We start from the raw sequence: 15,062 nt of genomic DNA on the forward strand, positions 1-15,062 counted from the left end.
TATTTAATTTCTTGCTCTGATTCAGGGACCTTTTTTTTTTTTAAAGCAGTAAGCATACTGCAAGATGATTTACAGTCTACAAGAATAAAGGAACCACGTTCTCTAACATCATGGCCTACGGTCTTTATAGAATTTATCATATGGTTATCCTAAATTAAGAACAAATGATAATCATATTGTTTACTTAGCAATAAAGAAAACTGCAATTTTAGTTAGTGCTAGGATACGACATTTATATCCTGCAACTATATTTTCTACAGAATCTATTATTAATTGTGCAAAAAAGCAGCTGTACTTACTAATAATTTAAGATTACTCCCATTGTGATTTTTTAAAAGGTATCAGTGATACATAGTTAACACATTTTTGTGTTTGTATTCCTTCACATAATATTATATGAGAGTTTTATACAGATGTTTGAGCATTTACTTTGACAGTGAGGCTATAAAAAGTAATTTCAATCCATGCAGGCCATTAATGTATGTCATTTACAACCCTGACTATACATCAGATTCATATGTATGGATATTTTAGGTGTCACCCTGAAGACTCTGATTTAATCAATCAGGGCAGGACAGCTGTGCCTTTGAAAGTCCACCAATTGATTTTGATGCATTGCCAGAATTGGTAACTGCTCTCCAAAAACCTTTGAGTTATAAACGGCCCTTAGTGTTCAACCATTTCTTATCCTCATTGATTCCCAGTAACTTCTTCCCAGGGGCCCACCAGTCAACTACTCTGGCACCAGGTATCTCTATATCCTCCAACTTAACATGCTCAAAATTAATATCATTATTTTCCCACAAAACATACTTGACTTCCAGTAGTAAATCTAATAAATCATGGGAACATATTCCCAGGAATGTATATCAGACAATTGGGAATCAGAATCCCCCGATTTTGTATCACTGCACAGACTATTTTACCCCTTAAATATCTATCTATTGCCTTAAATATTCCTTCAAGAAGGTGGCACATGCCTATAATTCCTGTGACTCAGGAGGCTGAGGAGAATGATCACAAGTTTGAGGCCAGCCTCAGCAACTTAGCAAAGGCCTTAAACAACTTAGTGAAACCCTATCTCAAAAATAAGAAATAAAAAGGCTCTAGGAGGTAGCTCAGTAGTAAAGTATCCCTGGGTTCAATCTTCAGTACTAAATAAATAATTATTTCTTCAACACCTCTGCCTAGATAAAAACTAACAGTCGACCACCTACTGATGTTTTCTCTAAAATCCCCCACTTTTGAATATCCAATTCAATTGCCTGACTATACCACAACTACCCATTCTTGTGTTGTAGACATCTATCACTCCTCAGATCACTTCACCCATTCCCAGAACAATCCATTCATTGGCTTACTGTCACTCTCTCCAAACCACCTTCATCATAATTCTTGGTTAATTCAATATCCATGTAGTGATAACATTTCCAAAAACCTAACACTTTAGCTCTTGAGCTCCTCTCAGTAATTTGTCCTCTAACCCTGCGGTGGGGCCTCACACTGTTATCATGCCCAAGAGCTGATCGTGCCCTGGAGCTGGTTGAAACAAGTGCAGCTCCTCCATCATCATGATTTCAGACATCCCATCCTATGGACCTCTCCTCTTCACTTCATTCCCCCAAATCATCCCAGGCCTCTAGGACCTATAATCCAATAATTCTACCACCTCTTAACTATCCCTAATCCTTTTCCATGTCCATTTTTCTTTTCTTATTCCAATCAAATTTCAGTGTCAATCACTCCATCACTCTGTGCTATATACCTTAAACTTTTTTGCTACTCTTTCATTGTTATATATACACAAACCCAATATAAACACAAACTTCTCTCTCTCTCTCTCAGGTCTGCAAAAACTCAGCTGAATGTAATGGGCAATAAAACACACCTATGCTGATGGATTTTATTTTAAATGCATGATCACCAACTTCAAGCAGAACCCAAGTATTTCCCAGCAATCATCCTCCAGGTCCTAAACCACTCACTCTCCCACTCTCCTAGACAATCATTTACCATTCTCCTGTCTTTAAACCTCCATCACTTCAGACCCATCCTCACTCTCAGCTGATCATTTTGCTACTTCCTATTTCACTGAGAATGAAAGAGCAATCACAAGACAAACTTCTATGGAATTCTCACAGCACATCTCACACCTGTGCCCAAATATTCTGCCTTGACTCTTTGACAATGAACAAACTATTGAAAAACTCACTCAGCATATCATTCCAGTAGTTCAATCCTCTGCATAATTTTTCCATTCTCTTTAGCATACAAACATGTAGTAATTTTCCTTTTTAAAAAGAAAACTTTAAAAATTATAAAACATTTAAAAGTTATCTTTAGAAAAATTTTTTCTCCTTTCCCTTCATACATCAAAAAAAAATGTTTCTGTTCTATTTCTTCAATTTTTGTTCTCTTATTCCTCTTTGAAGAGACCCTTGTCAGACTTTCATCAACTCCACTTGTCCATCACTCCTCCAAAATTACTGAGTTCAAGGTTACCAATGAACCTCCGTGTTGCTGAATGCAATCATCAGTTTTGGTCTTATCTCATTTGACCTATCAGTTGTATTTCATGCAGGAAATCATTTCCTCTTCCCACGAATATTTTCTTCACTTCCAGACCACCACACTCCTGATTTTTTTTCTTCCACTTTATTTGCAGAGCCTTCTCAGTTTCCTTGTTGGTTCTCCTTGTCTTCTCGACCTCTAATAGGGTATTTAACTTCTTTTCTATCTTCATTCACCCCTTGGTTAGTGCTGTGGTCCATATGTATATGTTTCCCCAAAAATTCATACGTTGAAACTTAATTCCAAATATGATAACATGGGGAGGTGAGGTCTTTTGGCAAGTGATTAGAAAATACGGGCACGACCTCCATAAACAAGGTAAGAGTTCTTAGGAAAGAGGCTCAAGAGAGCTTTTTGGCCCTTTTCTACCACGTGAGGAGGCAGAGAGAAGATGCCATATCTGAGGAATGGAGTTTCACTTGACACTAAATCTCTGTGCTTAATCTTGGACTTCTTGACCTCTGGAACTATGAAACATAAATGTTTGTTGTTTTAAGCCATGCAGTTTATGGTGATTTTGTTCTAGTGGGCTGGATAGACTGAAAAAGTAAGCTCATTTAAGTTTTTTTTTTTTTGCTTCAAATTTTGTGCATGTACCTTTGGTACCTATAGCTGCAGTCCAAACTTCTTTCTTGAACTCCTGTGCCCAACCAAAGACACCTCTCTAGCAACCCTTCCCTCTTTGTCCCACATCATGTACTCCATACTACATCATTTCCATCACCTTCCCCAGCTTGGCTTCCAGGTCAATGCTCTTGCTTGGATTTTCTTCTTCATTTCTGGTCCCTCTATAATTCCTTGGTGATTCCTCAACTTCTCTCCAAACCCTCAGTGTTGGAGAGTTCCAGAACTCAGTTCCAGTAACCTTCTCTCCTCCATTCACACTGCCGTCCTAGATGATTTCAGTCAGACTCATTTTAATATCATTCATATGCCAATAACGTTTACATGTGTATCTCCTGCCCAGCCATCTTTCCTCAAACTCCAGGCTCATGTTTCCAAGTTTCTAGTCTGTTCCCCTACTTCACTCACTAATGAGCATTTCCAACTTGACACATTCAACACTTAGCTCCAAATCATTCCCCTCAAACATAATTCTCTTACAGTTCTGTTGTCAGGACAAAATCTTGGAGTCATGCTTAATTCTTCTCTTTCACACTCCACATCCATCCAAGAGTAAAACCTGTCAGCTCTACTTTCAAACTTCCCAGAATTGAACAACTTCTCACTACCTCCACTTCTATCACTATGATCCAAACCACCGCCATCTCTCACCTACATTCTTCGGTTCATGACTGCTGTCACTGATTCCACCTTTCTCTCTACAGTCTGTTTTCCACATGCTGATCAGTGATCCATTTAATTTTTTTCTACTGGTTTCCCATCTTATTCCGAGTAAAGTCAGAATTCCTTACACTGGCTTATAGGCTCTACACTCAGAATGCCATCACTTCTCTGACCTCGCCTATTACTACCCTACCTCTTGTCAACTTCACTACAAACCCACTGGCCCCTGCCTCGGGACATTTCTGCCTATTGTTCCCTTGCCTGGAATGTTCTTCCCCTGATATGTGCATGTGTTGCTCCTGCATCTCCTGATCTTTACTCATAAGCAACTTCTCAGTGATGCTATTTTAATCTCTATGCCTTATTATCTTCCCATACTTTTTTTCTTAGATCATACCTAACATACTATGCAATTAAATAACTTATGTACTATCATTTTTCATTTGCCAACATGTATGTTCCATGTGGGCAAATTTTTTGCTCTTGTTTTGTTTGTACAACATTGCTATATATACCATTACATGTATGTACATACAGATATGCCTGTATGTAGGCCTCTAGGTTTTGTATAAACAGTCACGTGCCACATACTGACATTTTGGTCAGTGATGGATGTCATATACAATGGTGGTCCCCAAAAATTGTAATTGAGCTGAAAAATTCCTATCACCTACTGAATCTTATCTGTCTTAATATCATAGCACAATGTATTACTCACATGTTTGTGGTGATGCTGGTGTACATAAACCTACTATACTGCCAGTCATGTAAGTATAGCACATATAATTATGAACAGTACACAGTACCTGATAATAATAAATACCTTGTTGCTGTTTATGTATGTATTATATCATACTTTTTGCTTATGCCTTTTACTTATACTTCTACTTATGAACTTACAAGGTTTACCATAAACAGTATGACATGTTACACTGGCAGCAGCCTCATACATCTCCAGTTTACCCTGTCTCTTGACTATATCAAGAAGCCATATCAAGTGATTGGCATATACCATTAGGTTTGTGTGAGTATACTATGTGATGTTCTTCCAGTGGTGAAATTCCTTAACAACCCATTTCTCAGAACATATCACTGTCATTAAATTACTTCACCCAGAACAGAGCTTGGCATATAGCAGATGCTTAATAAACATATAATGAGGAAATTAAAGGCAACCCCAATTATAACCTCTCTAATCAATCTTCCTCCTGTCTCCAAAATGATCTAATTAAGAGGGAAATCTGCTTAACTCAATCTTTAGTTTAAAACCTTTCAGTGGTTCTCCGGTACTACAGCTGATGCAAACTGAAATATCTAGTTAGGTATATTCCATAAATGTGATAAATAAAATGTATATGTGGAGGTAGGGTCGGGACACATGTGAAAAGCAGACAGTTGGGACCTACCTAAGAACATTTGATCCAATTCTTTTAAATAATTTTGTCTGTTACTTAGCAATTGACAGAGAAAAAGAAAGAAACATCTCCACAGCATGGATTGGTGGGCACTGAGCAGGTCTGCTGTGCTTACTACCTTCTGGGCCCTATAACATCAGAGAAAACAGACTGTACATAATCACAGACTACACTTTTGCAATGCAACTGAACATATTGGGTTTTTTTTTTTTTTTTCATTACTAAATAACCAGGCAAGGAAGCAAGATGTCACTGTTGGCATAGTCAGAAATTATATCCAGAACCCAGATGTTTGAACCAGATGATTAAACTTGCTAAAGGCAGTCTTTACAACTGTAAGCAGGTAATTATGCTTGATATTCAGAGTGACATGATTGGGGATCTAACATAGGTAACCTTCCATTCAGTGATTCCCATCTGCCAGGACTTTACCTACATAGGGAGAACATCATCAGCACCAACTGAGGTGTATTTCCCATGAGGAATCAGGAAGACAGGAGAAGCCACAGTCACAGAACTTCCCCTAGCTGAAAATCTCCTGGAGTACTTTGCTGAAAATGGATCCTTTGGGCTCATCAAAGCAAACTGTACTTTCAAGACTTCTGTGTCAGTGTCCCAGCCTAGTCCTCAGTGGACTTTGACAATGGCATACAAGGACTTTACGATCCACTAGTGTTTATAGGGAAATCTCAGCTCTCAACATTCCCAGCACACACTGCACCTACTATTGCCAAGGATCCATTCTCTTCTGTCTTGCAGCCTTTGTAATTTCCTAGAACACCCATCCCACCCACAAGTTCCAGGCAAACTGCTCCACCCCAAGTATAGTCTTCTCTAGGAAGCCTTTATAGATGCACTCAAGTCAGCTAATTACTTCTCTTTTCCTACACTATATACAGTACATATCTCCTTCCTGACTTGACTTTATTAATTGAAATTATTATTTTATCTCAATTCCATAGGGGTGGTAAGCTTGTCTAATGTATCTTCAAAATACTGAGGCCTGACCTAGTATATGGCACTTAAGAGGCACTCAATGAATGCTTTTTTAATTTAATTTAATTTTAATTAGAAAAGATTGATCAAATCAGTGGGGCTAGCATAAAGGTTACATTAGAGAAGGGTGGAATGGGGAGGAAAAGAAAATATTAAAAAATATAAGTTGTATATTTATCATAGTTCATACAAATAAAGACATTATTTTGCATTGGAAAAGAATGTATCCCTGAAATTTTAAAAGATGATATAGTATAATACACTAATTATAATCAAAAAACATAATTCACTATTCAGAACTCCTAGGAGCTAATTCAATAGAATATTTACATCCTACATAAAGCAAACTGGTAAGAAAACACTTATATTCTCAAAAAATAAATTGGCACATTGTATAGAATAAATAAAAATTACATGAGTTAATATAAGTAGGTTAAAATATTCAAAATATTCAATACTACCATCAATAAAATACAAATTGAAATAACTAGGTAGCTACTAAAAGTGTTCAATTCAAACCTTTTGTTCACATTCTACCACCAACTGTTCTAGACATGTAGCAGGTCTAATCAACATAGATCTTCTAGAAATCGACTTGAGTTCATGGTTGCTAATTTAACATTTAATTTTTTTTCCCAAAACAAAGTAGGAGACTATAGATACATGATTTATATCCAGTGAAATTTTTAGAAAGCTGGAAACATCCCCAAAAGAATTAGTAAGTAAAAAAAGTGTAACTACTCTTTCATACAGTCATAATCATAATAACTGAGCAATGGTTTTTCCTCATGGAAAAATTATGTAATCATAGTAATGATGACCAATATTTATTGAGCATTTACCACATGTCAGATAATATGGTAACTATGTGACATGTATTATGAGATAGATACTAGAATGGAGTTGCCAGCCTTAGCAAATAAAAATACAGGATGCCCAGTTCAATTTAAACTTCAGATAAACAACAAACAACTGCTTTGCATACATATGTTCCATGCATTACTATGCACTGTTTACCTGAAATTTAAATTGGACTGGCATCCCATATTTTACCTAGATATTAGTAACCTAGATCCTTGTAACCCATTTTACTGATGAGAAAACAGGATACAGAGGCTAAATAACTTTTCCAGGGCCATGCAGCAATAAATAGTGATAAAATGCTATGTTTGCAAGAAATTTTACCTACATATGATTACGTATAGGTAAAATAGATAAATGCCAATGGACCACAGCTAAAAGGACATGTGGGGCAGATGATACCACTACCAATGATACCTATTTATCAAGCAATTAATAAAACATTTACTCTGGGCATTGTGCCGCAGGACCCATCTACTCCCATTTGACAGATGAATAAAATGGAGAGTGAAATCTTTTGCTTAAGGTCACTAAGCTGGTAATTGCAGGGTCAGAGTCTGACTCCAAAGCCTTAGCTTATTCTGATTTTCTCAGTGATTTTCTTGTTCTCTTTCTTTCTTTCTTGTTACTTTCAAGTACATTTCTATCACTGTTGATTAAAAAAAAATTTGTGTGATAAAATGCACACACAAGGATGCATGAATATTTCAAGGAGATCTGCAAAGCATACTCTTCAGGGTTTGCTTTGGTCTACAGACATTCCTAGAGAGCCAACTAAATGAAACACCTGAAAGAAAAAAAAATTGTGACGCACAATTCTGGCTACAAGGAAGATCAATGATCCCAGTGAAAACTCCACAACTCACATTGTAATTTCATTCAGAAAGAAGTGCATACTCTACCTTATCCTTAAAAAATGATACTGCTCTCCCATTTAGGCCTCTCACTAAGTAAGCTCTTCCCCTTACTCTATACACATTGGCATGTGAACTTGTTAGTTCCCTCAAGTCACTCTGGTAAGGAGTGAATTATGAATTTTTTCTAAGCAACCATATAGAAAATTTCACATGTACACATGAACACAAAAGTGCCAGTATGCTTTTCCAGTGAAAACAATATTTATGCTCTATACATAATAGGGAATTTTAGCATGAGTTTCCCTTAGCTGTCAGATTAATTTTTTACTTCAGAGTTTTGCCCACATCAAAAAGTGTGTGCCTGAGAGAGGCAGCTGGCCACAGGGCTGCCTGTGATGCCTTTACCACAATTTGCTTTTGTTTTCCCCTCTTGATAATTACCTCATGACTAAACCATTCACTGGCCCATGTAGAGGAATCCCACAGAGATGAAAACACACTTGTTTAAATAAAATATTTATGAAGAAGCCCTAAAATGTCACTGAAGTAAATGCAAATTAGATCTTCACATATTGTGCATCCAATATGCCACTCATTTCTTAAAAGACTTTATTTCCTGATTGCAATTAACATTAATTTTTTTAAAAAATTAATCCCATTGTGCATAATCACACCAAAGTCTATTCATAAAAATCCGGTGTTTTAAGATTTATTTTCTTTTGACTGACTTGAAAAGTTTGAATTAAGACTAACCTTTAATCACGATGGTTATTTTGAAGATTCTTTTTCCTCAGAAACTATATTTAATTATTATTTCACATGTACATTTCCTAATAAGTGATTTCACTATAATTCATCACAAGGTGACATTAACAAAGTTCCAGCATTCTGGCCTTTAATGAACTCTTTGAACAATATTTTTCTCAATATAATTTGAGATTCTTTCCCCCTCCTTCAAATTGGGTTAGATACAATAGAGTCTCATTATATTCTTTTCATGATATTTTTAAAGAGATCTCAAAATAAAAATTTGGCATAATATTGTCACAAGAAAGTTAGGAAAGAGCTAATATGGAATCTAACCATACAAGGGTAATAGTCAAGCTCCCTGGTTTTTGATACCATTTTTTCCTAATTTTGCAAAAAAGAAATGTGATCTGAGCCAAGAAGAGTTAGGTGCTCTCATTCTTTGCCTCATGGTTTCAAAGTTGCCCTCCACTGGGTTGTACATTAGAATCAAATGAAGAACTTAAAAATTATACTGATACCAGGTCCTATCCACAGACAATTCTGATTTAATTGGTCTAAGATACAGCCTGGTCATTATTAAGTTTGTGTTTTTTTCTTTTTATTTGTTTGTTAGAACTCCGTATTTCTAATATGCAGCCAAAGCTGAAAATCATTTGTCTAAAAAAATTTTTTTTTCCAAATACAGTAACATTTATCTGGAGAGAAGGATCACTAATGATGAGACTTAAGGCTCTGCTTCACAACCAGACCTCGTGAATATTTTATAAACCTTGGGTACATGCTAAAGAGTCTCCAGAATACGAAGATGGAATGAATGGAAAACTAGTACCCTGGACAGAATTTGTGATAAAATACTAAGGTGAATCTCTAGTTACATAAATTTAACCTACAACTGAGGATTAAATTACACAAGTACAGAATAGAGAAAATAGGTTTAGGATGACTATTAGGAAAAACATTTAGGAAATTTTCATTCACAATAACTTCTAAGTTCTTAGTCTATTCATCCCTCCATATCTGTGGGTTCCATCTCTATGGATTCAACCAACCATTAAAAATATTAGAAAAAATTGCATCTGTACTGAACATGTACAATTTTTTTCTTGTCATCACTCTTTAAATAATATAGTATAACAGCTATTTACATAGCATTAAGTATTATAAACAATCTAGAGATGATTTAAAGTTTATGGGAGGACATACATAGATTATATGCAAACATAACATCACTTTATATAAGGTAATTGAGCATCCTCAGATTTTGACATCATGAGGGGTCCTGGAACCAGTGTCCTATAGGCACCAAGAGGCAACTATAAATGTTATGTGACTACCTAAGAAGCTACTTTGACTTAGACCAAACTCTATTTTTCAAAAAAGATACATAGCCTCTGGCTACTTTACTTCTCTACACTTCACTTTGTTCATATATACCAATAACTTTTAGTAATGCTTCTGGTATTTTAATGTGCCCACAACTCCCTTGAGGATCCTATAAATATACAGATTCATAGTCAGTAGATCTGGTTTTAGCCTGAGATTCTGCATATCTAACAAGCTCCCAGATGCTGCTGATGCTGCTGGCCCACCCCACAGACCAGAGCTTTGAGAAGCAAAGTCTTAGAAAACTGTTAGGAGGACCAAGAGAAATGACCTACATAAAGTGCTTGTTGGTACCCTACCAGATAAAAAACAAAAAACAAAACAAAACAGGAAAATTATAAAAACATGTTTAAAAACTAGAAATTATATGATCTAATCCTATTGTCTTTCCAGATGTGGACTACAGTAGGTCCAGATAGTTTAAGATTGTTCCCTCCTAACAGCCAAAGATGTATAATGGAGAAGAGGGATGAGACTAATTCTGAAAAAACATGATGAAAAAACTAATTCTGAATAAACATGATCAATAAGTAGAAGTGTAAGAGAGCTTTTAATTCCTACAAGGGAAATCTTCCAACAATAAATGCAACTCTACAACCAATTGGCCTATTGACAATGAAGTCTCCAGTTACAAACTATAAGCATAAATCAATTGGTGATATTCAGAAAATATTCTGAATATTCAGATTTCAGGTTACAATACAACTAAGCTTGTCTACCTAAAGAGGCATCATGCACACACTTAATACGTACAAAATGTGAAAAACAAAATAGAAAACTTGTTATTTCCCTCCCAACTCCAACCTTCTTTATGAAATCTTCTGCTCAGCAAATGGAGTTACTTAGGTCAAAAACCTTTAGGATCATCCTAATACATCTTTCATCTTTCACATTCCTTCCATCAAAAATACTAGTGGGGCTGGGGATGTAGCACAGTGGTAGAGTGCTTGCTTAGCATGCATGAGGTCCTAGGTTCAATTCCTAGTATCAAAAATTAAAAACAAACAAAAAAATTAGTGGCTATACCTTCAAGTTGTGTCCACAATCCAGTTACTTCTCACCACCTACATTAGCACTATCCTGATCTATCCTTAACCATCACCTCTTTCTGCATTCCTGAAATAGCTTCCTAACAGTTTTCTCTGTCTTTATCCTTCCTCCACAGCATTTTCTCAGCATAACATTCAGTGTTGCCACTTCTCAACAATATTTAAGGCTTTGTATATATTCAGAATAAACACAAAGTCCTTACAATCATTCACAAGACCTTATAGGATCTGCCCTCTTCAACCCTTGACCACATTTTTTGTCACTCTCCATTTTTTCACTTTTCTCCAATCACCTCTGACGTCACTGCTCTTTGTAGCAGTGATGTTACTGCCTCAGGACCTTTTCACTTATTCTTCTTTCTGCCTCAGGCACACTGGTCTGTGACACTGCCTTACCCTACCTCTGAAGAAATGAACAAACATCCTAGATACAGTGACACTCTGCTATCCATAGGGGATTATAACTAGTTTTCTCCTTTTATAACTAATATTTTTAGTGGAGTTTGAAAAAACTAGCTACCACTGTGTGGGTATGAACAGACAATAGGCAAAGAAAGCTGGAAGGTGGCATTCAGATGGATTTCTTTAAAAAAAAAAAAATGGAAGTCACCCATCTACAGACAACTCTCTCTGGGGACCCATACACCAAGGCTGCTCTACACAATTGTTCTGCTTCACACCACACAATAGCTTTATTCACATAGTGTTGTGCAGTGTAGCTTCTCCAGCCACTCAGCTTTTAGGGCTCACAGATTAAGGCCACTCTTGGCTTGCACAAACAGCTTCAGCGGGACAGAGATAAATGCATCTGATGTAAGAATTAATGTGAGCAAGGCAAGCAAGGAAGGAAATGGAGGGAGATTTGGCCTGAGCTGAAGTGCCCTGAAGGAAAGGGTGCACTTTTGATGTCATCTTTGGCCTCATTTCCTCTCACCTTGCACTTGAAGTCTCTCTCCCCTGCCTCATGAGCAGGCTACTTTCTGACACAAACTAAAGAGCCAGAGGGGCATGCGGCTACCTCAAAACCATGTGCCCTAGTTTAAGAAAGCAGAGCACTGCTTTCAGGAACTCAAAGAGCAGCAGGGCAGACTCCTATCTACAGCTATTTCTCAGCCAAGGAATCAGATTTCCTCTCTAAAGAGTATTCTTTGTGGCTCTTCCTCGAGGGCTGGCCAGTGTAGGGACTGAGGAGAGCCTAAGAAGATGGAATTCAGTCCCTCTATTCAAAGGAGCAGAGCCGCCAAGTGGCCCAAATGGTTTGGTGTGGTAAACATGCAATTTAGACAAGCCTACCCACCTTCTCTTTTAAAGCCAAAGATGATGGCTTTTGTGGGATAACAAGGAGAGCCCATGACACAGTGTCAGGTAACAAAGCAAGACGTTTTAGCACTAACACTTGCTTTGCGTGAAGCATGTTAAAAATGATCTTGTAATCTTGCTGTGTAAGAACAGAACATCACACACTTGGGACATCTTTCTGGGACTTGTGTTGGTGAGAGGAGCACTTCATCAGCATCTCTGGTCTATGCAGGGCAAAGCATCCAGCAATGAGCCACACACAAGCTGGATACTAAACCTCCTGGGAAATCCAACTAGGATCACTGAATTCTCCTCTTTGAGGTAACACATTAGTGATCATTTGATAAACTTATTAATGTAACCCACAGGCAGTAGAGAACAATAATCTGTCTTTTTCAAGAGAAAAAAATGCTTTGAGTACAGAAAATTGATATAAACTTTAAACGGCTGGCATTCTCCACCCATATTTTGAATATCCTATCAAGGATATTCTATTTAAGTCAGGCTCAGTGTGAAACTCTTTAGGAGACAAATAATTCTCTAATATATCCTTTGGGCAAATGTATTTTTATATAATGGATTGGCTTAAAAATGAGGTATACTGGTAGTGAATAATTTGCACAGCAATAGCTCATTGCCAATATTTATTACACACAGGAATATCAAAGGAAAGGCCATTTTCTCATCCCATTTTAAACAATCCAACCACAATATGCTTTTTTTTTTAATTTGAAAGTTCTTAGGTTAGGAGAATATTCAGGAAAACGATTTCTCCAGGTGAGAAGACTCTCATGCAAACATTTGGAAGGAATGAACTAGTAGTGGATGAGAAGAGTGCGAGACCAGGTGCCCTTGGGGAAATCAAATGGCATCACTAAAACTCCCTCCTCCAACCTTAATTGGTCAAATGCCAAAATAAATGAACTTTCCAAAGTTAGGAGCTTCTCAACTTTCACTAGGGATAACAGCAGGTGCACAAGCCATGACGGGAAAACCCACCCAAGTGTGCTGGGCGGAGGTGCCTTGGGAGTCAGGCGCCCAGGCCCAGGCCACCTCCGCGCCTTGTGACCCGCAGGGAATGGGTTCAGGCCCAGCTGCCCAGAACCAGTAGCTTCCCACCTCCAGATCCCGTCCCGTCCTTTTCAGCCCAGACCAAGGAAAGAAACTAGGTGCTTAGGAGCCAAGGTAAGCAGCTCCCGGTGGGATTCAGCCGCAGCCGGGGTCCGTTCCCAACTCCCAACTTCCCAGAGTTTCCTCTGGCCTCGTCCCTCTTTTCACAGCTTGGCGGCCTCCCCTGGCTCAAGACGCAGAGACTGGGAAGTAGAGTTCCAATATTAGAGCTCAGGAGCTGCCCCCAGGAGCCCTGTAAAGGGGAGCGCAGGTGGCGGGCGTGGTTCCTCCTGCCCTACCCCAGCCCACCCTAACTCGGCCTCCGTTCTGCAGCCTCCGCCCGGGTCCCGCCCGGTTCTAGCATCAGGCCACGGGGCACACTGCTTCTTGATCCCTCTTCAGGCTCAGTGGCCACCCCCTGCCCTCCGCCAGTCCGCGTCGCTCTTCTGATTCAGGCCCCGGTCATCCCCAAGTCCCAGCCTAGGGCCCTTTTGGTCGCGTCAGACGGCGGCGGCGGTGGCAGCACTCACCTGGGTCGCGGAGCCGGGGTCTGGCACGGTCCCGCAGGTGGTAGATGAAATCTTGGCAGCTGTCGTGCTCCAGGGCCCCACGGGCACAGAGCTCGGCCAGCAGCTGCAGCGCCTGGTGACAGAGCGCGTCCCTGGCCCCGGGCATCGCCCCCCCGCATCCTCGGACCGCGCCGGGCAGGCGGGCGCGGGAGACAGCCCTCCGCCTGCCAGCTCAGAGCCGCCGCCGCTGGGCGGTCCGCGCTCGCCGCCAGAGACCCGCCAAGAAACGTTCCGAGCTCAAGCCGGAGCCCCAGCCGGCCCGGCCTCCCACCGGTTGCATGCAGCTCTTCCCCAGCCGGCCGGTCGGGCTTTCTCTCTCTCCCGCCCGGCCCCTCGGTCCCTCCTCCAGCGCGGAGGGGAGGTGGCGCCGCACAGCCCAGCGCGCCTCTAGCCTCGCGCTCCGCCCGCCACTCGCTGCCGCCGGGGGGCGGGGCTGGGATAGGGGTGCGCGCCGCGGGGTAGGCTCGCGGCGGCCCTCGTTTGGGCGCCCACCGAATGACACCGGGCGCTTGTCGGCTTCTGGCGCAGCGCGGACCCAACTCGACTCGAACCTCGCACTCGGAACAGCCGCGCCCAAGCTTGGAGAGTGTGATCATGTGCGTGCTTCGGACGCTCTCGCCACCCAGTTCCTCTGCCGTGATGCAAAACCAAGCACCCCTTCCACTACTTCTCGCAGCCTATGTCCCAAGGCACATTCTGGGATGAGTGTCGCTAAGGTTGCAATCTGAACCACCCATAGAAAACGGAGTGCCTGCCTCGAACTTGGAAAGCGCCTCCTGGCAAAAACCATGGACCTGAGGGTTCTAGACGCCCAAATTCTGGGTTTGGGGCCAAGAGTTAACAACAAAGGAAGGATTTCACCCACGTGGTGATTTGGACAAAGTGGAAGCTCTCCTATCAGGAGGTCAAATAAAT

The 15,062-nt window shown here is 40.0% G+C and overlaps 1 protein-coding gene across 1 annotated transcript in view; it reads right to left on the minus strand.

The window, feature by feature from the left end:
• Positions 1 to 14,253, minus strand: part of Syt9 (synaptotagmin 9) — a 176,318-nt gene extending 162,065 nt beyond the window's left edge. Inside the window, exon 1 of the mRNA XM_071616964.1 lies at positions 14,109 to 14,253. Coding sequence (XP_071473065.1) covers positions 14,109 to 14,253 — 145 coding nt within the window. The remainder of the gene's footprint in view (positions 1 to 14,108) is intronic.
• Positions 14,254 to 15,062: the final 809 nt, after the last annotated feature.

This window comes from Marmota flaviventris, chromosome 9 (genome assembly GCF_047511675.1).
Source record: "Marmota flaviventris isolate mMarFla1 chromosome 9, mMarFla1.hap1, whole genome shotgun sequence".
NCBI lineage: Eukaryota > Metazoa > Chordata > Mammalia > Rodentia > Sciuridae > Marmota > Marmota flaviventris.